At 30.6% G+C, this 27,053-nt stretch overlaps 1 protein-coding gene across 2 annotated transcripts; it reads left to right on the top strand.

Moving 5' to 3' along the window:
- The first annotated feature begins 123 nt into the window (after positions 1-123).
- Positions 124-27,053, top strand: LOC127718326 (activin receptor type-1-like). 2 transcript variants are annotated; one of them, XM_052224314.1, is made up of 8 exons: positions 124-270; positions 19,277-19,404; positions 20,638-20,842; positions 21,371-21,585; positions 22,962-23,061; positions 23,971-24,591; positions 25,373-25,503; positions 26,444-27,053. In XM_052224314.1, exons 1-8 carry the CDS (start codon positions 219-221, stop codon positions 26,597-26,599), a joined length of 1,608 nt encoding a protein of 535 aa, XP_052080274.1. In that variant the 5' UTR covers positions 124-218; the 3' UTR covers positions 26,600-27,053. The 2 variants fall into 2 exon arrangements, with proteins under 2 accessions (XP_052080274.1, XP_052080275.1); XM_052224315.1 differs by lacking the exon at positions 124-270 and adding an exon at positions 8,280-8,340.

Raw genomic sequence — 27,053 nt, 5'->3', positions numbered from 1 at the left:
CAATAAATACCCGAAGTCTGATCAGAATACTGTTTATATAGTTCACAATTTTTTAATACATATCATCAGCAATCTAAAAACTTATTTGAAAACGGGTCTTCGTCTTCATTGATTAAACATACTTATGCGTCAGTAGTTAGTTAAATCCAATGTCCAAAAACCATGAAAATCACTCATCTGGAACATAAATCTGTCATGGCGAAGTTACGGTGATCATCATGTGGAAAATAGAAATTTTAGTCGTCTTCTCTGTGTTTTCTCTCATTTGTGGTAAGTTCTATAGAAGGGAACAATAATTAAAAATTTTCTATCGCTAAAATGTAATAATTAATGGCACTGAATCGTTGTGAACGTCATCCATCCAGTTTCATTGTTTGTAAACAAAGTGACACAGGAAAAAAAGATGCAGTCTTATAAGACATATTTGTATGTAATCTCCTTCACAGTAACACACATTAATTATTAAAAATTATTTCTGTTGCATTTGTATGGCTGTCTTGTTATTGGTAATAAGTGTTCATAGTTATCAAAACTTAACAGTTTGACTGTGAGAGACCCTCAGACTTTATGGCACCTTTACACAATAATGTACAAATAGGTCATTTTTTTCTTCAGTCAAAAATATTTGGAAGATTTGAATATGAACATGTGATGATTGTTGTTAAGTATAGTCTGTTTTGACCAGAAGAACATTTCTATAATAAACTGAAATACATGACCTATTTTATTTAAGAGTTCAAGATTGAAAGATGGTATGCCTTTTCAGTATTAACTGTAAAAAGGATGATTGGGTCATCATCCTTGCATTCTGTAGTGTCCTGTGGAGGCAGTAAAAGTAAATTTCATGGCTTTGTTTTATTTTTAAGTAAAACAACTTAAATTCTATTGAGTCGATTATAGTTTTCGTCTTTCTACAAATTTTGTTTTTATCTACATTTGTAAATGTTGAATGACAGATTCTATTTAAATGAATTTAACAAAATATGGTTGTAACAGATTAATTAGCATGGGTACACATTTTTTGGCAAATTTATGTAACAAAATTGATCAGAAATACTTTTATCATTATGAAAATTTTTGTGTTGTAAATAATGAAAATGATGCAGGCAGGCTAAATCACTTGATAGGAATTGAGTTAAATAAATGATTGATTGTTCAATGAAATTTAGTCTAGATAAATAAATAATTAATACATTTATGTTATTTCTCACTGGACGAACTTGTAAAACCTGTGTCTTGTGTTGTAAAAATAAGATGAAAGTGTGATTCATTTGAAGCTGAAAAAGCATAGATTTTCATTTATATTTTTCATGGAGTCATGGAACATACTCAAAAAGAAGAAAACCAGTGTTCCCACTATTAACATGATAAATAAACATGCTTACAAAAATTAAGATCGGTAGCTAGGCCATGTAGGCAAATCATTAAATTTTGCATTCATTTCAGCCTTTGATAGCATGGATAGTGCTTGTTCAAAAATGACAAAAACACCTTCAGGGTAAACACTGAAAAAAGGGGTCGGTTTCCGTTCGTCCGTCTGTCCTGCTTCAGGTTAAAGTTTTTGGTCAAAGTAGTTTTTGATGGAAGTTGAAGGCCAATCAACTTGAAACTTAGTACACATGTTCCCTATGATATGATCTTTCTAATTTTTATGCCAAATTAGAGTTTTGACCCCAATTTCCTGGTCCACTGAACATAGAAAATGATAGTCCGAGTGGGGCATCCGTGTACCATGGACACATTCTTGTTCACCATACTTTTAAGTCTTAGATCTTGACTTGCTGTACTGTTTTAGTACATTTTGTATTTTGAAATATCAGTCTATAAACATGACGTCTTTTGGTCATTTTCATCAATGAGTTGTTGTTTCATTGACGTTTACCCAAGGCTGGACTTATCATTATATGATAAAATAAAGTTTTACTAGACATTCTAGAAGAAATAGAAAAGAAAGTTATTAAATAAAATGTTCAGTTAACTTAGAACTGCAACAATTTTTTTTATTCAATAAAACAAAAATTGATGCAAGGATATAATTCATATATGTAATTAAAGATAAAACTAATATAAACATTTGGTGCTTCCAAGAAAATTTTCTGTAGGATTTTATTTACCTTCATCGGGATTAATAAGCATGATAAGTCAAACCAAAAATTTGAAAGCCATGGGTATATAACGACTTGAGTGTTTGAGAAGCTTATGACTAAATATGACTATAAGACTATTACTTGAATTCAGAAAATTATGTGATTTTATCTTTATAAAATCAGCTTTTTCAAATACAGAACATTTTTTGATTAATTGAATAAAATTAAACTCATCATCAAAAGAGGAGATAACTCAGATAGTTTGATTTTCTAACTGCAGTTTATAAGAGCTAGCTTTATATAGCTTTCCATATTTTATTTCAAATGTCATTTACGGTAGTTTTACTTTCTATTAACAGCATATTGATTTTTCTCTGTATAGTTTTTACAAAATGTTTCCATGTTACACAAGCTGTAGCTTAAAATCAAGCTTGGAGACATGTCTTTTTATGTATGAATCTTAGGAAATAGTACAAGTGCAATCATGACACAACGAACTACAAAAAAAAGTACATGTGCATTTTTGAAAACAATGAAGAAAAAATATGTGTTTTTTTTTTAAACCCCAATACTACCTCAACCAATATAAACTTTATATTTAATTTTCTTTTTTTTTTTTAATTTGCATACTGAATGTATATAGTTAAGATCATAAAATGAGGTTATCTGAACAAGCGGATATTTGACATGTTTAAGGTGGTACATTACACTACAGGGAGATAACACTGTAAAAATCAGCTGAACGTTTTAATCAGTTTCTATTGTTAAGGAAATATTAAGCTTCTCAATGATCAAAATTAGTGTTTGTCAACCTCCTATATATCCAATGAAATTTTTCCAATAAAAAAAAGTGTTGTTCAAGCTTTTTCAGAATTTCAAAATTTTTGTCAAAGGGTCAAAGTAAATATTTCGTCAAAATTTTATGAAAATTAAACGAGCCAAATTAATGTTAGTCAAGTTGTTTGGTACCACCTTAAAGGGGTGGAAACAACCAGACTTGTATTAGATTGTTTGTGACCCATAGTCATAAGCGCAAAGCATGCAAAGCATATGGTTATGTAACATAATTTGTTGGCATAATAGTTTCCATGACTATAAACTGTTGTCTTTAAGGATCAGAGGGTATGTCAATATCAGACATGTATGTCAGATGGAAAAATGTGAAGAAAATGGAATGTAACAGTTGAATAGCAGAGAATAGTAAATAATGCTGTGTCAATAAAGTGTTTCATAAAGTTTTTTAAAACTAAAAGTGTATGTTATTTATTTTTTAGCTCACCTGGCCCGAAGGGCCAAGTGAGCTTTTCTCATCACTTGGCGTCAGTCGTCCGTCGACGGCGTTAACTTTTTACATTTTAAACTTCTTCTAGAGAACCACTGAATGGAATGAAACCAAACATGGCATGAATGTTCCTTATGAGGTGCTGACCAAGTGTTGTTTCTTTGTAGCGGATCCATCATCTAAGATGGCCGCCAGCGGGGGACTTAGTTTAACATAGGACCCTACGGGAAATGCATACAAATGTCTTCTTTTAGAGAACCACTGAATGGAATGAAACCAAACATGGCATGAATGTTTCTTATGAGGTGCTGACCGAGTGTTGTTACTTTGAAGCCGATCCATAATCCAAGATGGCCGCCAGCTGGGGACTTAGTTTAACATAGGACCCTATGGGAAATACATACAAATGTCTTCTTTTAGAGAACCACTGAATGGAATGAAACCAAACATGGTATGAATGTTCCTTATGAGGTGCTGACCAAGTGTTGTTACTTTGAAGCCGATCCATAATCCAAGATGGCCGCCAGCGGGGGACTTAGTTTAACATGGGACCCTATGGGAAATACATACAAACGTCTTCTTTTAGAGAACTACTGAATGGAATGAAAGCAAACATGGTATGAATGTTCCTTATGAGGTGCTGACCGAGTGTTGTTACTTTGAAGCCGATCCATAATCCAAGATGGCTGCCAGCGGGGGACTTAGTTTAACATGGGACCCTATGAGAAATACGTACAAATGTTATCTTTTAGAGAACCATTGAATGGAATGAAACCAAACATGGCATGCATGTTCCTTTTGAGGTGCTGACCAAGTGTTGTTACTTTGAAGCTGATCCTTCATCCATGATGGCTGCCAGATGGGGGCAATGTTTAACAAAGGACCCTATGGACAATACATACAAATGACTTCTTTTAGAGAACCACATACTGAATGGATTGAAAACAAACATGGCATGAATGTTCCTTATGAGGTGCTGACTAAGTTTTGTTACTTTGAAGCTGATCCTTCATCCATGATGGCCGCCAATGGGGGGACTTCCTTTAACATAAGACCCTATGGGAAATACATACAAATGCTTCTTCTAGAGGTGCACTGAATGGAATGAAACCAAAACATGGCATAAATGTTTCTTATGAGGTGCTGATTAAGTGTTGCTACTTTGTTGCCGATTTACTGTTCAAGATGGCCACCAGGATTTTTTTATTAAATTACAGGACCAATATTAAACCAAATTTGGCCTCACTCATTATTAGGGTATCTGTTATGATTTTAATCTATTTTTACATGATTTCCAAAACCAAAGTAGAATCAGGTGAGCGACACAGGCTCTTGAGAGCCTCTAGTTATCATGAAAAGAGCACTGCAGATGTATAAACAATCTTCCAATGGCAAATGAAACATTTAAATGTAAAAACTTCGATAACTATTAAATTATAAAAGTGTTTTATTGCATTTATGATTTTTCATACCCTAGGAATACAAATATATAAGAAAGGTACATAAAGATTTATCATCTTCATTAATACATTATTTCATTAGCTTGAAGTTTTCCCTCTCTGACTTTTTCTAGCAGCTGAATGTCTAAGATTTGACTCCAAGTTGGGTAATTAGGTTGATGTTCTTCTTAAACAATGGAGGTTACTGGAATAGCATTGAGAACATAGTAAACTGCAGTGTTTAAAACTGAAAAAATCCGTTTTCTTTCAATGTACAGTTAAACAATGCTATTTTCTTTTGTAAAGAGCTACCCTATTTTAAGAAAATATGGCTTTATTGGAAAAAATTAAATATGTGGTATTTTTTTGGGTAAATTTTGAATATATGAGAGATATATATATACGATTTTAATGCTCATATTTTTTTCCTAGTTCCTGCATTTACATAATTTTAAAGTACTCTGTGGTTCTTCAAGTTCATTTTAATTCACCTACATATATGTACAATTCCTTTATTTTACATGTTTTATGTATCTTTAATTTAAAAGCTGGCAACGGAAGGGTGGTAGGTTGTTGGATAAACTAAATTTTGAACGTCACTGTACCTGAGAAAGTATAATGAAGTAAACCATTTTTTATCCTACTATGCATTACTGAAAGAAATTTTCATTTATTTGTGTTTACACAATAGATCCCCCAGTAATGTAATTAATTTTTGGAGGCGTGATTTTCACGAGATTTTTACTATGAATTATATTAGGACACCTGGTGTGAGCTTCAATATAGTACCAATTGGATTGACATCTATATTCAGAACAACTGATCTTTGCTTGTAAAATCTTTGCCATAAAATGTACCTCGTATGGTGTACCACGATGACATAAACATGATAAAGACGAAAGAAGCAGAAAAGACCTGTTTTTCTTTCTTTTTCGTCCAAGCAGTACTAATCTGATTATAACAGAATAATGAATTTTATTAGCTTTTTTTTATCAGATTAAATTTAGGAGGAAGTTATTTAATTTCTTAAGTTTGAGATCATGGTGAAAGAGTGATCAGTTTATGACTTAACATTGATTAAGGAGGGTTGTTTCTTGCCTTTAATTTAAAGATAACCATTGTCGATTGTCTATTTCAACTTATGGACAGTCTAGTAACACCAATTTCAACTTATGGACAGTCAAGTAACACCAAGAAAATAAGAATATTTGTAAAACGATGTTAAAAATGGGTAGTTACAAATGTATGGATGTACATGCAGTGTATATCTCAAACTCTGTCTGACCGACAAATTGTCAGACAAAAAAACTTTCGGTCAGACAGAAATTTCTAGATTTTAATTGAAAATATAGTAGAGATTATCATGATTATCAAATTTCTTTTTCTATCTGAGACAGCCCTAAAACAGTTTGGCACAGACTGTACATATGTGCATGTTATCACCCTTTAGACATGATTTGGGATGAAATATTGAAGGGAGCAAATTTAAAAAAAAAGGAATTTTTAAAAATATTGAATCAACTTTTGGTAACCAAATTTACAATTTATTATATTTTTTTTAATCATAAAAATATATACAGATGTAGATGTTAACCTCATCTTCCAACATTAAATTTTTAATTATGAAAATATGCATGTAATATGCACCTGCACATTGCATGGATGATTGGCTTTAGACATGTTTGATATATATGCATAGCGCTTTGTTCCGCTGATAAGTTTTGAAAACTTTTTTTTCACATGCATTTCCACATATCCACGTTAATAACTTTTCCATGTTCCATTAAGAATGTTGTCATATGTTTTGACAAGTATTAAGAGGAAGATTAAAGGAAAAGTTTTAATATGTTTCATTGAGACAGGAATTAAATGTCGAATCATGAATATTTATTCATGGGTTTAAGTCCAGGTGTTTCTTGAATAGGATCAAACTTAATACCACAAAAGCTACAAGGATCGCCACCCCATATTTAAATTTCAGGCCATACCAATTATCTTTGTGTATCTATGTTGGTTACAGATGGTTTGATATTTTTGATAGGTTAACTTTGAATACACTGCAAGTCTATGTATTATAGTGCCTAAGAACATCCAACTTTGACTTAACTGGTTCAATATGCATGATATGAATAGAATGAGATTTGGTTATTATGAAAAGGGGGAGGGGGGATTTATTTTTTTTTAATGACAAAATGAAATAGATAAATTGATTTATGGTATTTTTGGCTTGCTAAATTAAAAGTTTTTCGAGTAATTAAAACGATTATTTGGCATTGAAAATTATTTATTTTCCTTTAGAAATAACAAAAAACATAGGTCAGGTTGTTGTTGGTTGCTTAATGTCCAGTGGCAAATATTTCATACATGTTCAGGACAATCAGGTCTAGGAAGGCAGTAGGCAGTACACAAAGAGTGAAAGGGGAGTTGCACCCTCTATTTTGGGTAAGCTAGAAAAGTGACTTAACTGGTACAAAATGAATAAAAATAAGATTTGGTTATGATGGGATATTTTGACAGTTTGAAAAAAATTGAATGACAACAAAAGGTCAACATGCATTATCAGTGAAAGAGAGAAGATTCTTTATAATAAATTTCTTAGCTCTATAAATAAGATGAAGTCTAGCAAAATTGCAATATTATTAATTAATGTGAAAAATGGTTTATTGTGAGACTGGCTGCTAGGAATATGTGACCAAGACAAAAGTAGAAATCTTTTTCAATTTTAATATAAGTGAATCATTGTATTTTATTAAAAGTGTTGTATCTGACAGAACCTTTTATTTATTTATATGTTTCCAACACTTAAAAAAAAGAATATAATTTATACATTCAAATATTGCAAGCAAACTTAAACCCTATAAACCCATCAGAGTGGCTTGGCCTAAAGCTGTATGGCCACCCATGTGTTAGCTACTGGTTGTATTTCTATGAATGGTCAGCTTTCTTTTGTCAGAGATCATGATCAGGAGTAAAATATTCAGCCCACTTTTATTTGCTTTCCTTTAATTTAATCCCAAAATTCAACATAATTTGACATCCAAGCTTCAGTAAAGTGTAGATTTGTTTATATGGGTACAATTCTGATCTGTAAAGTGTTGATTTATTTGAGGTGTACAATACAGTAGTTTAAATAGTTTCATATTGTATTGAAACCCACAGCTGTAGAAATGAATTTAAATGTATATTTCTTTAAATGAAAGTGACACCTGGGTTATAATACAATGTGAATTTCATACCGTGGGCTGCATTAAGAGAATATTAATTCAACATTTTTTTGCTATGATTTGAATTGTGCACCAGCATTTGAAAATAACATGTGTTCTTACATGCAGTAATGATGTTGCCTCGATTTTAACCAGGCAATACCTGAAAGTGAAAATATTGTTTTTTATCAAATGACATAATTGAATTGTATGGATGGAATATATGTTACTTTAAATTTAATTAAAGTCTGTGATTGATATTGTATGTCTTCGTGACTATCTGCTAGTGAGAGCAAAGTTGTGGAAATAAGAATTTGATTTTTGTAACGGTAAGTTTGCTTTGATATAAATTTAAAAGTTTGAGTATTTATTTAATTTAACAATTGCTTTAATTTCGTCTCGCTGGTTCAGGAGTTTTAATTTCGAAAAAAAAAGGTGGAAATTAATAAGGAGATCCAAGTTGCATGAAATATTTTAGAATCTAGTCTTATTTTTTTTCTTGACATCAAACATCATTTTGGAACTTTTTTGTTTTTGTTTTGTTTCTGCCATTCTTCAATTGAGATTGAGCACTGAAAGCCACTGGATATGAGGATATTCTATGTCGTTCACAATATAACAGAGATTAAAGGAGATATAAGACCAGGAGACCAATTATTTGTTTTTAAAGAAATTTAGGGAAGTAAAGATATAGGACCATTCAGTACCATTAGTGCACCATTTTTCATGAACATCACAGTGAGTGCCACTTGTCTGGAGTTCGCTCCAGTCTAAAAATGGGTTATTTACATTTAATTTCTTGTGAAGTTTTAAGACTTTAATAAGGTTTGTTACCAAAATTTACTGTTTAACGAAGTTAAAATGTTCTAATGGCCTATAGGCAGATTTTAGCAAAACCACGAAATAAAATACATGTATATCCTCGAAAATACAGCTTTTCATTAATCCAAGAAAATAAAGGAATTCACGTGCACAGCACTTTAAATCGAAAAATAAAATAAAGATAATAAATAATGTATAAAAAAAGATGCATACTGCTAGATGGTTAAATGTTAAATCACACCTGATGTACTCACTTATTATGACAACTACAATGTGCTGACTCTTGAACACATGTGTTAATCTAATTATTTCTGCTGATACAACATAATGTCAAAACATTGTTATGTTATATACATTTGGGTTTTTTTATAAAATTTTACAGTTGAGAAACTTGTATTATTGTTATGTAATATTCATTTGCAAATTTAAAAAAAAATTATTATTCTGAATATATTTGTTACATAATATCCATTTGCAGTTAAAAAAAACAAATTCAAAAGTATAGTCATTAATAGGTCTACAGAAATTCTTTAACCAGTCAGGGGAATTACTGAAATAAATGATTTTTAAATCACTCATTTAAGTAGGAAATTAGAAATTCAGTGATTTTGTAATTCTAAATTTGTTGAAAAATGCTATAATGAAGGCTTTAAATAAAGATATAATACTTTCTTAACAGATTTTTTCCAGCAGTGTGAGTTTTTTCCTGTTAAATTCAAGGTATCAGTGTTCAGATTATGAAATAAAATTTTACTGTTCGCCACCAAAATTTAACTTTTCGTGGGTGTTGAAATAGTGGGGGTAATTAATAAAATAATACTTCAAGAAGTGATTCTTTTTAAGAAAAAAGAGAAATGATACTTAAACAAGTGATTTTCATGTCATTATCCCAGATTTAGTGCAGGGTCATCACCTGCCATTACTGGTCATCTATAGTAGAGTAAATTAACATTACAATTTGAAAAGTTACATTTTAAATAATTATCAGTATGTCATAACTTTCATTTATTTCAAGGATGAGAATTTATAAAAATTTGCATGTTTAGAATTTAGTAGTAAACAACAGATGTTGGTTTTAGTAGTAGTAGTTCAGAAAAGTAATTAATTATAATTAATTGTTTATATTTCACATGTTATTGACCACTTCTTGAGACATTAAGGATTCTTATATAAATAGGTTTTGTCAAATTCAGCATTTCCATTTGGTAATTAAAAGGTCAAAGGTTTGATACTAAAGATAAATTTAGAATATAAAGTAATAGGCTTAAATGTCAGTTAAATTAATTATAGAGTTATATTAGGTCTTATAGTTTTAAGTCACTTTTAGAATGACATTTGCCATATGAACATCTTATATCTGGAATTATGTACTATTGTTAATCTGTATCATATGAACTATATTTTGAATTATGGATGCCTCACTCATGTTTAATAAACATTTATAGTTATATAATGGAGTGCCTAATTTATTCTTGTGCATGTTGTGAGCTAGTGAACTAAAAGACTTTCCCCCCGTATTTAAAACATTCTTATAAGAGCAACACCCTGCTCCTAAGTAATGGTAGAAAACACTGTTACTACACATCCTATAAACACAGATGTTGTATCTGATAATTTTAGCATCATAATTAGTCCCAGGATCATTAATCTCATATACTTAAAGCTACAATAAAATAAAAATCACTTAGTCAAGTAATTTATTCATACTACTTAAATAGGTGATTATGAAAGAAGGGCTACTCTTAATTGTAACATTTATGGACAAAATGTTACTTGAATAAGTGATTTAAGAATCACTCATTAAAAGTAATTACCCTGACTGTTAACTGTAAGTCAGAAGTTAATGTTATGCTCCTGTATTTTGTCTAACTAAATTCTGAAACCAGAAGTGTTTGTTGAACCTAAAAGCAATTTTTGATTTTTCGAAAAATTATTTTCTGCAACCTTACATTTATATGAAAACTATATATATATACAAATAAATACTTTTATCTTTTTAAGTAGTTTTTACTTACTGTACTACATGCATGATAAGGAAAAAAGTATAGATACTAATAATTAAGATTTTCTCTGAGACTAAATCTATAAAGTTGATTTAATCTTTTCTATGAGTTTTTGAATCATTGAATGTAATCAAGGTTTTTTCTGGGTTACTGGATTGTGATATTTAATCTTTTCTCTTCATGCTCTTAGTAACTGAATCATGATTAAGTTTTTTTTTTTTATTGAATTACTAATTCATGGAGAAAAAAAATGCTGAGTTCCTGAGTCATGATTACATTTTTGAGCTACTGAATCATGATAAAGTTTTTACATGTTTGAAATGCAAGTCTATTTTAAATTCAGAAATCATTGGGAGGTTTTCATCATTAACATTAATGCAATCTTCAAAATGAACTTTTGAATCCACAGGCCCGAAGCTCAATTTTACGAAAAATTTTAGTTGGATTCTGTTGGCCTGTAGAGAAAATTTTTTACAGGTCCGAAAGAAATTTTACAAGCCTGGGCTGGTGGGCCTGTGGTTAAGCGTGAAGACTGTAATGTGAATGGGTGAGGATCGCAATAATAATAAGAACTCGCATACTAAAATCTAACAAATATATTTGTTTGCAGAATTTCCTGTCATCACAGTAATTATTTTCACATTTTGGTCTGTCATATTGAAATCGCAATAAGAAATGCACACAATAATTCAGGTTTAAGTTTGTGGTTAAAGTTTTTGGTTAAAGTTTTTGGTCAAGGTAGTTTTTGATGAAGTTGAAGTCCAATCAACTTGAAACTTAGTGCACATGTTCCCTATGATATGATCTTTCTCATTTTAATGCCAAATTAGAGTTTTGACCCCATTTCACGGTCCACTGAACATAGAAAATGATAGTGCGAGTGGGGCATCCTTGTACGTATGGACACATTCTTGTTTTTATTTTTGGTTATAGCTAGTAGGTTTAGAAAATTATCAAAACATACATTATTAAATGTCTTTGAAAATATTGAAAAACTACTAAACGTTTATGCTGCACTTTTCATTTGATAGAAATTGCAGTTATGTTACATTTGTGTTATTAGCATTCAAGTTTTTTTACCGAATGTATTGATTTAAAAACTTTTTATTATATTTTAAGAGTTGTTTCCCCTTGAAGAAAAGATAGTTAGACATTTATAAGTGCATTTTATGAAATCTCTGTTTAGATACCAACACAAGAATTTAAAATACATTTTTCTTACATTCATGTATTTATAATTTATGACGTATGCTAAATGATAACCAATTAAACATTGCACATAATTTTATGATTAACATTATACCTTGTTAGCGTTAAATAAGACTTAATTTTCAAATCTTAAGTACATAATTTAGATATGAAATGAATATTATCTCCGCACCTGTAGGCCTTAGTTAATATTCTAAGGAGATGTGCTCAATATATTTGTATTTGAATTAGAAGTATCTATTTTCCTTAATTGATATAGTTTGTGACTGAGTTTAAAGTACCCTAAGCAGCTCGGAAAAAAACTTAAGAAAACATTTTAAAGTTTGTGCAAACAGAGCTGGTTAGGAATAAATTGTATTGATTTTTTAATTTAGATTTTTTCGAGTGGACTCTTGATTCTTACAGGTCTTATTCCCACATATTCTTTACATCAAAGAGGGATTTTTCATATATCGTTGAGTACCGGACTCTTTGTTTGGAGAAATGTATGTAAATAAATGCTAAATAGCAAAACCAAACAAGTCTTTTGGAGAGGCTATTAAAGGATATTTCTGGTCAATTTGTTAAATTTGAAATTGATTCGTGTTGACTTATGAATGTTTGATTTTCTGTATATATCAAGCATTTTGTAAGATTTGAATCAGTTTTAATTTTGAATTCATCTTTGATAGGATTATAATTTTTTTTCGAAAGAGAAACCAAATTGCTCCCTGTTTGCCCCTCGTCATTTTTAATTCAATTTCGATCATCTCATTGACTTGTACAGGTATCCGTTACCCAGTAAGGTTTGCTATTGTTAGGGCTTCAATAGAGCTTTACATTCAGTAATTCAATTTATTTGAGAGAAAAGAGTTTGTTTCGAGAGTGGAAGTTCAAATATTCGCTAATAAAAATACACGACTTAAGCATGAAATTGTTAATTGACATCACATAGGTGCCAGAATGACGGGGAGAACAAAACGTTTCAAGATGGCTTTGACACTGCAGCTAGTTAAAATTGAGCACCACGATCGGAGTGAACCATAAAAAGGTGTTGAATTTAATACAAATCGACTTTGGCTTCTCAACTAAATCATGTCGAAAAGAAAAGAGAATTAGGTAGTTGTACGTTGACAAAATCTTAATTTGAATGCGATTACTTTTCTTCCGTCCAATTGATTGTGCAACCTTAAGATTGGGGGCGGGGCAGATTACAATGTTGTTACAAAGGTACGGGAAAAAGTTTTGCATTGTAATAGAGATTTATGGCATATTAATTCAAATCGAAAAATTAATTCAACATTGCTTTCGGAATGAAAAGTTAAAGGATGGTTAAAAATCGGTAGTTTGGTTTTGATATTCGGCTTGAAAATCAAGTTCCTGTTGGAATTCAAATTCTCAATTATTTGCAGCTTGTTTGAGGTATAGTTGCTTTTAAAAAATCGTAAAAAAATCTGTTACTGAGGATTCATAATTATTTCATGTATTTCTCAGGTACTAGTTTTCAGAGATTTGTGGATGAATCATGTATTTTTGTAATACTTTGACATGATGCAAGTTTTCTGCTACCACAGTCGTTAAATTAAAAATGTAGATGATCGAAGAAATTGTAGAGAAATTTTATTTATCATCATAGATGCTGTTTCTCATGATTTGAAGGGAAGTCATTCAAAATACAACTTCATCAACCAAAATTTAAAATTCATAAAAATTATATATTTCAAATGAAAACAAATTCAAAGGTTTTCATTGATAAGTGTATGAACATGTTTTGCAATTTAAAATTATATCATACATGCTATAAGGAATTGTTTAAATGACAGAAAATCAATTTCATGCTACAGTTTTGATTTCCAGCTAAAATCTATTGAAATAATTGAATTTTTTGTTTGTTGCAATTTTCACTGTTAATAATTAAGAAAAAAAACCAGATAGTTAAAACATCAAGAGCTAAAATTAATGGTTAAATTTTAATTTCCCAATAAAAACTGAATACCTGGAATGTAAAAAATTAAATTGTAGTCTTTTAATAGTCTGAAACAACATTGAAAAACTAGACATTTGCTAGTGAGCCATTTGAAATCTTTATGAGAACGGAATAACAATATAAATATAAAAAATATGATTTTATATGAAATGAAGCTCTCTTTAATTAATTATCGTCTTCCTGAGTCCTGAACTGACTGAGAGAATAAATAGGGATTTAAAATGCGGCTAAGATTAAAAAAAAAAGCAACATTTGTGAAAATGACATCTTTTTAAAAAGAGGATAGAGTATATGATGCTTTCATGACATTTATTTTGTACATCAAAATTATGGAAAAAGGATGATAAGTTTCTTAAATATGCTTAAATGTTCTTGAGATCTTAGAATCTGAAATAATAAAAATTTTGGTGGGGAAAAGATTTCTCTCGATTTTTCATGTGAAGTTTGAGAAGAAATTAAACTGTTTGAATGATATAATGAAAAAAAAAAACTATTATATTTTACCAAGAGTTCTTTTGAGATCTACATGTAGGTTTAAGTAAAAGGTAAGAATTATTTATTTTAAATGCAAAGACAGTGTGGGAAAAAGCCATAAGAGCTACAGAATATTAAGTTAAAAGTTGAATTATTCATTCAAGAACAGTTGTACTTGGTTGCTGCAATGCAGAGCTATGAAAAGTAATTACTGCTCTAGCTTATTCTCCTTTTATTTGTGTAATTGTGGTACATTTAAAGTTCTGACAAACTTGTAATCCAACTTGGGTAAAATTCTGAAAATGATTGTATACTGTCTCTAATATTGATAACTGGTCGCAGATCTGCTTTTCAGATATTCTTATATCTGCATGGTGCTTTATATAACTTTCGTTTTTAAAGAAATAACTTGCATTGAAATAAAATTTTCAAGTTTATTACAGGTTCATATCATTTTTTGCCATTATTTACTAGCCCAATAACTAGTGCATTTAGATTCAGACTACATCTAGTGGACTAGTAAAATGTATATGTCACTTGCATGAGTCATGTTTGGATAAACTCTTTTCTCCTTTGGAATTCACCAGTGTTAAGTTCCTCCATATCCTTCAAAATGACTGTTTTAAGATGACAATCCATTGAGACCCTGGTAATAATTATACAAGAAATTTTTATTTACTAATTGCATGGGTAAATAATTTTGGAGGTACATTTATATTCTTATCTCCTTTAATTGTTCAGATATGTTTTACTTCTAAAGGTAAGAAATTCATATTTTCTTTGTTTCTTGAATTTCTCTTAATTAAATAGCTCATTAGGTCAAGGAACAGTAAATGAGCTATTTCACATATTTGGTAAAATTTTGCATACAACTATGGCTAGTTGTTCTTCAACTGAAAATCGAAAAAATAACGAATTTATCTCTTTTATTTTTCGAAGTCTTTACTGATTGAATTCTTTCAAAATAGGTGAACATTTGTATAGAATGCACCTAAACTCATGAAAATCGGCCAAAAATGTTCTTGAATATGTCTTAAAATTATCAAATCTCCAACTTCCAATACTGAATATATAGCCCATTTACTATAATAATTATAAAGAGTAACAGTTAAATTGTTCCTCTTTAAAAGTTGTCTTTGATAATCTCATTTATGTGGTATTTTCAAAATGCTGTCTATTTGCCAACTGTGTGAGACCCTCATGGGTAGTCAAGGTCTTTAAACACCCCCTAGTAAGTACTGTCTATTTACAAGCCTGCAGAGAGCATTTATTGGAAGGCATTACACATATACTGTAAATTCAGAAATTACTGTGTGCATTTATTATTGAGATTTTTGAAGAATGAACAACAATGCGAGATTAATTATTGCGATTTCTGGAAAGTCTGTATACAGATATTTGTATCAGATATCAGAATGCAAGCTCTTATTATTACGATTCTAGCCCAGTTGCATTATTTGCAGTAATAAAAACCCCGCAATAATTTCTGAATTTACAGTACTTGACATCTGTGCACAGTAGATGCCTTGTTTAGATTTTGAGAGAAAATGTTGAACTTGAATTAAAAAAATAGTAAGCAAGCCAGAAAAAAAACAAGAGTTTGAAGCATGGTTTGTAGAAAAATTACTCGTATAAGTAGTTTTCTGGAGGAGCATTACAGCAGATATTTAAAACCTTGAAAAGAAAACTTAAATTTGACAAATTTTCATATTCAAGTGTACATGTATATCTGTTAAACCTTCAAATACTTTTGTATATAAAAAAAATACTTTTTTAAGTATGTAACCCCTTTCTGTACAATATTACAGTAATTAAAAATAACTTTTGGATTGATTAAACTTAGCCTACCACTAGCCAAAAGAACTAGAAGCTAACATGGTTATGGTTAAGAGTGTGTTCAATGACTTAAAAAAAAAAGGTCAATGTATGGACATTTTTTATTTGTTGACATTAAGATACTTATTATTTCTGACACATTTGGAAAGCAGATAATTTTTGAAAGAAATTTCAAATGAAATTTTATAGCTTTGCTAAGAAGGTGAGTAGTTATAAAAATATACTTTATACCCACTTTAGGGTACATTGTATGTTAAATCTATGGTGATACAGTAGTTCAGGAAAACATGTTTCCTATGTTATAAAAGAATATATATTTGTTACAAAAAAATATAGGACAGCGGCTCTTTTCACAAAAAATCTTACGATTAAAATTGATCGTAAGTTATACTGAAATGTGTATGACTCTTCAGATTTTTTGTGAAAAGAGCCGCTGGTTGCTAATGGCCATAAATGTAGGCAGTTGGGTAAAAAAAAAATATTTTTGAAAAATATTTTACATAGACCATATGTATACATGGTATGCATGATATAGGTAAATGTAATGTGCTTATATATTTATGATAACCAAAAATGTTCATTAAATGTCTTAGGATAAATAGCTCATTGAAAAGACATTAAGCAATACTAATGGTTAGTAGGGAGACTTAAAACAGAATTATAAATATTTATAAGAAATAAGATGTGGTATGATTGCCAATGAGACAACTCTCCACAAGAGACCAAATGACACAGAAATTAACAACTATAGGTCTGTCACTGATATTGTTTGCATTACATTGAAATTTTCAAGTATTTTAATGTTGCTGCATAAGGGATCAGTTGATCTTCAAATTTTAAAGATTTTGATCATTCAAAAATTGAAACTTTAAACTGTATTTATTCTCAATAACGAACTCTTAAATTTCAAAATATAAGAAAAATTGTATGTAATAACATACCCTTAAACATGTAACTTCCTTCCATGCCAATACCCTCTGTTCGTAGCTAAATGTATACAGATTTTGGTGAATTTTATGATTGTAGTTTAGCATTCTTAAAACTATAGCCTGTGCTTTCAGAAGAATTTCAGTTATATGGGTATTATTGTAAAATCCCAAACATTTTTGTCTTAGTCTTTTGGTTTTGTTGATCTCTCATCTCTTCTTCTTGTTTTTAGAGAATATTTAAAAAAATATATTTATACATGTATTCTGAAAAAAGCTTGTTTTTTATTAGGGTTTTTTTTCCCCAACCAAAATAAGGTTTTATTATCTTATGTTAATTAATTAAAAAGAAAAAAGTTAATGTTGTAAGAAGCCAAAAAAAAATTAGAATTGAAATATTGTCAACGGCCATTGTTGCAAATAAAACATAGCTACCACCATGATCACAAAAATCCTATTAATTTTAGATCAGGACAAAATTTGCAAGTGTTTAGTATTGACTGTAACGTGTAACTCTATATACTTCGTACAATCCAACCCTATAATTTGTGTTTAAACAAACATTTTGATGACATAAGATTCACAAAAGAAATTTGTTTACCTATTGTTGTAGTAATTTGTTTAGTTATTTAAAAGAAGATTAAATTAACTGGTAGATGCAGTAAAAGATGGTAAAATAAAGTTGTATTGATATTTAAAACCGTCCAGAATGAAGGAAGATTTTATAATTTATCAATGGAGGGAGCTATGCATATCATTAGAGATTGTTATAGATTGTGATTTTTTTATTCAGTTGCTTTGAACTACAACCATGAATAGTTATGGTATTCAACATGGTATATGTGCGTGGAGAAAAGTTGAATTTGATTTTATAATATTACATAATATACCAACATATTTTTTTATATAAATAAATCCAATAGTGATGTCTGAGGTGGTTAGCGGTACAAATTGACTAAGGCTTTTGATTTATCTTGTAATGGTGTTGAATTATTATTATTCATGGGTTCCCTATTCAGGCTTTTTTCAACGTGTCCAAAGACTGCATACTGTGGATTCATTATTATTCGTGGGATACGATTACCATTTTTTTCGTGGATTATGTAGGTAATGTTAGACCACGAATTTGAATGTTCTACACAGTACAAATTTTCGATAGGTTTGTATGCAGACTTTGGCAAATGAACCACCAAAATCAATAATCCACAAAAATTGGTACCCACGAAAAAAAATGCATCCACAGTATATACAGGATATAAGAACAACACATGGTCCAGATAGCCTGGCTTGGTACAGGCATAAAAGAGTTGATAATTTGCCATCTGTTGATACTATTTTGTTATTTTTAGAGTAAATATGTACAATAACATTGTATATACCACTAACAGGTACTATTGTGATTTGTTTTAATTTTCTGTGTAAAGGTTAAAAATGACTACATCACAATTTGCACTTTCATTTCCGGATTATGACCACAAGTTTTGGTTATATTTTCCACCTCAGATTGCCATTAATAAACATATCAATTTTTTTATTTGTCCAGAGCTGATACAGTACACATGAAAATTATTTTTGATGCTAACTTTTCACAGTTGAGCAAGTGACTGTGGATTCATTATTATTCGTTAGATAGCAATTTTCTTGGATTACATGGGTTTAGGTGAACTAATTTAAATGTTCTATGAAGAACAAATTGTCTATAGGCTTAATATATATAGACTTTAGCAAAACAAGGAAATCAAATAAACTTTTTGTTACAATGTGTTAATCCATGAAAAATGGAACCTATGGAAATAATTGAATTCACAGCATATATTATTATAAAAAAACATAATATAGATGGGATAGGATTGTAAACCTGAGTGTAATCACCTCCAATCACCAGCCATCACTGTGAGCTCACAACACCAGCAAAAGTATTTTTTGACTTAATAAACTTTTGTAGGCTGTAACTACAAAAATAATAACAGAATAGATTATTTTTGTTGGAATACTCCAATATTCCAAATAGTTTGTTTATATTTTTCAGGGTTTAGACCACCTAACTCCACACTTGTAGAGGAAGCCAGAAGAAGGATGACCAGGTTCAAATGTGCTTGTACAGATCACTATTGTCCAGTAGGACAAAACTACTGTGAATCTTCAATTGATGTTGGGGTAAGTGTAGAAAGTCACAGAGAGAATGTCCATATACTGAACACTAATGTTTTCTAGTACAAAATTACTGTAGACATTAAATCAATGTTGGGGTAAGTGTTGAAAGTCACAGGGAGAATATCAATATATACAGAATTTATTGTCTACTTGGACAAAATTGCTGTAAATCTTTGCGCAATGTTTGGGTAAGTTTAGAAAGTCACAGGGAGAATGTCCATACACTGAACACTAATGTTTTCTAGTACAAAATTACTGTAGACATTAAATCAATTTTGGGATAAGTATAGAAAGTCACAGGGAGAATGTCCATATACTGAACTTTAATGTCTTCTAGGACAATATTACTGCAAATCTTTGTTCAATGTTGGGGTAAGTGTTGAAAGTCACAGGTAGAGTATCAATATACAGAATTTATTGTCTGCTTGGACAAAATTGCTGTAAATCTTTGCGCAATGTTTGGGTAAGTTTAGAAAGTCACAGGGAGAATGTCCATATACCGAACATTAATGTCTTCTAGGACAAGATTACTGTAAATCTTTTAATCAATGTTGGGGTAAGTGTAGAAAGTCACAGGAAGAATGTCCATATACTGAACTTTAATTTCTTCTAGGATAAGATTACTGTAAATGTTTGATCAATTTTGGGGTAAGTGTAGAAAGTCACAGGGAGAATATCCATATACTGAACTTTAATGTCTTCTAGGACAAGATTACTGTAAATCTTTGATCAATGTTGGGGTAAGTGTTGAAAGTTAGTACTAGCCTGGTTAGGGTAAGTGTAAAAGGCCACATGGAGAATGTTCTAGGTCTGACCTCTGTTGTTTTCCTGGTCCAAATTAATTTGAATCTATAAAAAATGTTGTGGTAATTGGAAAAAGGCAAATGAAGAATGTGCAAATATTTAACACATATGTTCTGCAGGAGAATATTAATGAAACGTTTATTAGATTTTTTTGGTAAGTGAAGAAGACTATAGTTAGAATTTGCTTGTTCTGAACACAGTTTTTCTCATGTTGCAAGATATGTCAAGTAACAATATATCTATATGTTTCACTTTAAAACAAATGTCCACAATCATGACAATGGTTTAAGGGAATTCAACTAATAATAAACCAGGCAATTTTTCATCTGTAGGATAACTCACAGTACCAATTTGCATTCACCAAATTTTACATTTTTGCATGTTTACCTTCTATAATTGAAAGACAATAATTTCTTTTTGTACATATTGTAGTGTTTTGTAATGGCTGACTATTCCAACGATGTTCTGATAGTAAGACGAGGCTGTGGGTATGATGAGGAGAAACAGATGATGAACTGCCAGGGTCGTAGGGATGACAATTGGGGTTCACAGCATGTTGCCATGGAGTGCTGTATAAAAGAAATGTGTAACAAAGATATAATACCACCTGTTGTACCTGTTCGACATGATAAACCAGGTAATTCTTTTGAATAAAATTGTGAATAAAATTTACAAAAACAGTACAGACATGGTGATTCAGTTTAAAATAACTCTTGGAGGTGAATTTTCTTAGTGAATCCTGTTGATTATTGGTGATTCACTGAAATATGAATCACCAATAATCTCTAACAATCACTCTGAAAAATCACAAAAGAGTGACCATACCACATTGTGTGTAATTTCTTTCTTTGATGAATAATTCTTTTAATATCCCCCAAAAATCTAAATTAATATCCTTGGTACTGTTAGTCCAGTCCATAAATTTGTGGAATGTTATTATTATTTTGAAAATTGGGATGGAAAAGATTTTGCAAAAATAAAAAATTCCATATTAAATAATGATAGCATTATTTGTATGTAGAATTTCTCATGTTTCCTGAAATCACAATAATTAATAAATTTTATACATTGTTGAACAATTATGGCAATAATCAATGCACACAAACATTTCTAAATTCATAACAGGATTTTGCTGTGTTTGTAATAACATTTCTTTTATTTTCAGTTGCCAAAGAAGAGCAGGTATTTAACTACATGGTTGTATTAGCAATAATTGTTCCTGTGATAGTACTAGTTCTCTCCCTTGCCATAGCTTGGTATTTCTTTAGAAGTCTGAGAAAGAATCGGCAGGAAAGTCAGGAGAACTTACGGGTGAGAGAAGAACTTCTACCAGAGGAATATGGCATCAGAGCTACGCAAGTTGGAGATAGTACGCTAAAGGTATGGTTTTATACTTTGACAGCTCTTGTATGGTGAACTGGCATTTTAGTCCCTTGGTGATGTAATTTCCAGGGCCCTCGGTCATAATACTTTACTCAGTACTCAGAGTACAACAATTGTGCTAGAAACACCAAATCCAGTATTTTGATTGGTTGAATTTGGAGTCTGAGTACGACAATCGTGCTTGAAATGTTTATGACCGCAAGTCCAAGTGTTGGTGTCACTGATTTGACCAATGACAAGGTCAAACCAATATGTTAGGTATTTGAAATTACTGCCTCTTCATCAAGTAGTTGCAAGATTGAACATTGCTCAGCTTGATGTTAGAATAATTTGTACCTGTAGGGAAAAATATCTTCCCTTGTACTGTTACCATGTGAGCTACCACATTGATCTGAAAAAATGTTTGGTTTTTGTCATAATGCATATAATTTGTCCAGATTATTGATGTAATATTTGCTGCGAGTTGTTTAAAAAAAAAAGTCATGAATCTATCAATCAGAGATATCGTTTTATATAATTTTGGGATTTCGTCTTAACAAAATTATTTACAGTTGATTTCTCATGTGCAATATATATTCTCACATGAATGAGTGTAGTTTTGACACCAAATAAATGTGAAATTATGAATTACAAGTGTAATATTTGGTCATTTCATTATAGATATCAAATTTCAAGCCTGCAAAGAAGAAAATCTTGTCTCAGAGGTTAAATATTGGAGATTTGCTAAAGAACATATATCAACTGCTATGAAATTTTATGTACTTTTTTGCAGTAAAATGTTTTTATTTTTTTAATTTAACAAATGGCATGCATAAAAATAAATTTTCTATAGCTATGAATTAATTGGGTCAAGATGTGCAATTCATTTCCCATAGGCGACAATGGTAGCCTTTTCTTTCATTCCTCTGTCCATATCTTAAACTTGGATATATATATAATGGCTCGTTTCGAAGCTGAGACATTTTCACACATATGGTCAAATTTTGAGGGTACAAAATGAGATTAAATATTTTACAAATTGGGCAACCTCGAAAGGCCCCAAGTGATAAGCAAGTGTCTTTATTTTCACACAGTTAAATTCTCTGGAAATTCAGTTCTGTACAAACATACAGGTTTTTTTATTTCTGTTAATAGTTGAGTACCTCACTCTGAGGCGTATTAGGGATATTGACCCAATTAGCTCAAATTATTATTACATTTCATGTTAGATAACTGGCACACTATTTAATGTGCATTATACATACACTAGTTGAATATCTTTGGCTTAAGGTACCACTTATAATGCACCCAGATTTGTGGAATGATTAAAAATATTATCCGTAATGCATTAGATTATGAAAGGTTGAATTGACTTGTATTTTGTTATTTTTTAGGAAATATTGGACGACTCTTGTACATCAGGCAGCGGATCAGGATTACCTTTCCTGGTACAGAGAACTATTGCAAGACAAGTCACATTATTGGAATGTATAGGTAATTCATTTGAATATTAAAAACTGTAAGATGTTATTTCTAGGTGCACAGTACATGTTTCTTTAATAATATTCATCAGGTACTGTAGGCTGACACCATAATTTAAATTGTTCAAGAGGATAACATTCCAGATGGCTTAAACAGAACAGCAAAAATCAACTAAGGTCTACTTTGCCTGAGGAAGTTGTAACATCAGTTTTATATATAACAATTTCATGATTTTGAATTAAAAGAATTAGAATGAAGAACTGGTTTCAGTTTTGGAATACTGGTAAATGAATTGTGCACAATAACAATTTTTAAAATATACATACACTGTATACTATAAATTTCTGAAAAAATCATTAATTTTAGTGTCGTATGTAATAAAATTTCTTTTTAAAAATGCTGCCTTGATTCTTTAATGATAGAAACGAAGAATGCCTATCTTTCTAACTAGCTTTTAAATGTAATTGAAAAGAAGAATATAGCTGATTTGTTAAATATAGTCAAAGGGAAGTAATCCAAAGTTTGTATTATAAACATCAAGATGACCACTTTATATACCTTGTATATTCCTCCAAAAATTATTTTCAATTGTTACAATGAGTGCAAAGTTACAACTTTGTATACAGATTCTCAGATTACAAATATTTATGTTTTTTAAACTATTCTAAATATATATATATATTGTTAAATTCAAAATCAGTTAAATGTGGTTTAAATCACTTTGTTGCAATTAATTTACATTTTTTAAATGACTTAATTTCAAAATACTATTGAGCTTCTAACTACCCGGTATCCATTATCTAAATCTAACGAAAAGATGATGTCTGCTTGGAAAATTTCAACCTGTGGCAATAAATGTTTTAATGATTCCAATAGTTATCTTGCAAAAGTATTATATGCGTCTATTTTCTTTGATTACAGGTAAAGGAAGATATGGTGAAGTGTGGCGTGGAAATTATTACGGAGAAAGTTTGGCAGTTAAGATTTTTTCTTCGCGTGATGAAGCCAGCTGGGCTCGAGAGACAGAAATTTACAACACATGTCTTCTACGACATGACAATATTCTCGGATATTATGCATCTGACATGACAAGTAGAAATTCATGTACACAATTGTGGCTGATTATGCAGTACCATGAACATGGATCATTGTATGATTACCTTCAGAGAAATGTGCTGAATCATGAGTCCATGTTGCTATTGGCAACATCCGCGGCAGCAGGTCTTGTTCATCTACATACGGAAATAGTCGGTAACCAAGGAAAACCTGCCATTGCACATAGAGACATCAAATCTAAAAATATTCTTGTTAAATTAGACGGGACGTGTTGTATTGGGGACTTAGGTCTAGCAGTGACTCATTCGCAAGAGAACAATAAAATAGACCTTGGTCGTAATAATAAAGTTGGGACCAAACGTTACATGGCCCCAGAACTTTTAGATGAAACTTTAAATGTGTATTATTTTGATTCATTTAAATCAGTGGATGTTTACGCATTTGGTCTGGTTCTGTGGGAAATAACCAGACGTTGTTACACAAATGGTGAGTAATAAACTGCAAAAACGGGGAATCAAACCATCCATTTTCACAATTTTTTTTCCTGCCAAATAATTTTTCTCGTGATGGAAAACATTTGAAATAATGTCTATACTACATTGTACTATATGCTAACTACATGTTCAAACAACAAAACAAAAAAGAAACTTATCCAACTATGGTCATGGTGGTTATGTTGTGAAAAAAAACCAAATTTTGAGGATATTCCTGTATAAGTTTACATGATTTGAGCTGATGTGTTTAAATTCTAGATAGAGAGAAGAGCCTTGTGACAATTTCTTAAAATTCTTTAATCCATATCTTAAACACATTTCATTACAGCTTGGCCAAGTGTCCCATTTTTGAAGGAAAACAAATATTCCAATTTCTCCGTCACTATTATACAAAAAATATTTTTTCCTAAGGAAAATATTGACAAATTATCTGATAAAACATTTTTTACACAATAAAAGGTGCACAAGCCATCTGACATGTTGTTTTGACTTAATATTTCATGAATGACATGGATTCATTTGAGTAGTTACTGGCAAAATTTGTATACATTAATGATATAATCACAAAACAAAAGTTAAAGATATGGGAACACAATGCAAAATAAGTTCTATGAAAAAAATATTTAATTCTAAATTTTTCCCAAGAGAGAGAGATCTTCCAGTACTCCCATCAGCAAAAACGACAGTTTTATTCACTGCAATTTCATACACAATTGCATATGTCTTTTTACTTAGTATTTGCGATGAGTGAACATATTTTTTTATATCTATAGGAATGATAGAAGATTATAAACCTCCATTCTGGGATGTTGTACCTACTGATCCTTCCTTTGAAGATATGAAAAAAGTTGTAGTCATTGATCAACAGAGACCAGCAATTCCAAACAGATGGAGTTATGATCCAGTAAGTAAAAAGTTATAGTTCAAGCTGACAAAGCTTCTGACGACAAATATTTGTTTTCATATCAGTAAAGTAAAATTGGATGTTAATGTCAATGAGACAGAAACTTAAGTTACCTAAGTAGACAATTAGAGATTGCATTCAACATTAAAAAGGATGCTCAAAGGGCTTATTGTGCAGAACATGTAAAAAGAAGAGTCCTTTATGCAATCAATGTTAATTTTTTGGTTTTTTTTTCCTATTTAAAAAGCATTTACTGTAAACCAACTAATAGAGTAGAAAAATACCGCAAATTTAAATTGTCTTGAATATGTAAAATTTGGTTCTTTCCTTATTCAACTACATCAAATAAAGGTGAAAATGAGTAATTAAATCGCTGCAAAGTGGGCCAGAAAGGGCTAAATGCAAAATAAAGTATCCATGAAAATAAGTTTGTTTACATTATTGCATTGTATATTAAAAGGGATGTTATTTACATTTCAAAGTTGCACATAAATGCATAATATTAAGGTTGAAGCAAGTGATAAAATTTGTAAACGTGTTTACATTCAAAAATTAAAAAACACAAAAAAAAAGACCATGTAAAGTCCACAAAAAAATACATGGAAAACTAAAAACTGAGCAACATGAAACCCACCAAAAGATATGATAGATCTTAGGTGCTCTGGAAGAGTAAGCAGTTACTGCTCGATCTGCTCCACTAGTGTCAACTGTCATGTTGCTGAAGGTCATTTATAAGTCTCATTCACTGATGTCACAGTCAAGAAAAAGAAAGCATGATAATGGTTACAACAATTAGAACATATCCATGGCCATCTGTGACATAAATATTTCATAACAGTTAAGTTTTTTGTATATAGCAAAAACAGAAGTGTTTTTGACATATTTAATTGTAAACTCACCACAAGTGAAGTTATTAATCGAAAATATGTTTTTTTTTCAGACTTTAAAACAGATGACGATATTAATAAGAGAATGTTGGGCACAGAATCCAAAATCTCGTTTAACAATGTTACGTGTGAAAAAGACACTAAATAGTATTACACAAAGACCGAAAAAAGAAAAATTAGATGACTGTTCTGATTGTAACCATAATTGATGATGATGTTTTTACGAATTCTTGTATTTTCAATACAGTTTTAAAAGACGGGATATAGTTTCTTAGTTGTTGTCCAGCGAAATAGAAAGATTAATTTTTTTACGACCGCAAAAATTAAAAATTTTTTCGTCGTATATTGGTATGACGTTGGCGTCGTCCGGCGTCGTCCAAAGACACATTGGTTTTCGCACTCTAACTTTAGTTTAAGTGAAAGGATCTCCATGAAATTTTACCATAAGGTTCAATACCACGAAAGGAAGGTTGGGATTGATTTTGGGGGTTATGGTACCAACAGTTAAGGAATTAGGGGCCAAAAAGGGGCCAAAATAAGCATTTTTGTAACTTCCAGACAATAACTTGTGTGTAAGTGTATTAATCTCTCTGACATAGTACCACAAGGTTCCATATCACAAAAGGAAGGCTGTAATTGATTTTGGGGGTATAATTGCCTCAA

Source organism: Mytilus californianus, unplaced genomic scaffold, assembly GCF_021869535.1.
Source record: "Mytilus californianus isolate M0D057914Y unplaced genomic scaffold, xbMytCali1.0.p SCAF_10, whole genome shotgun sequence".
Lineage (NCBI taxonomy): Eukaryota > Metazoa > Mollusca > Bivalvia > Mytilida > Mytilidae > Mytilus > Mytilus californianus.
The sequence above is the reverse complement of the archived record's forward strand: the minus strand, read 5'-3'. Positions and strand labels throughout refer to the sequence as shown.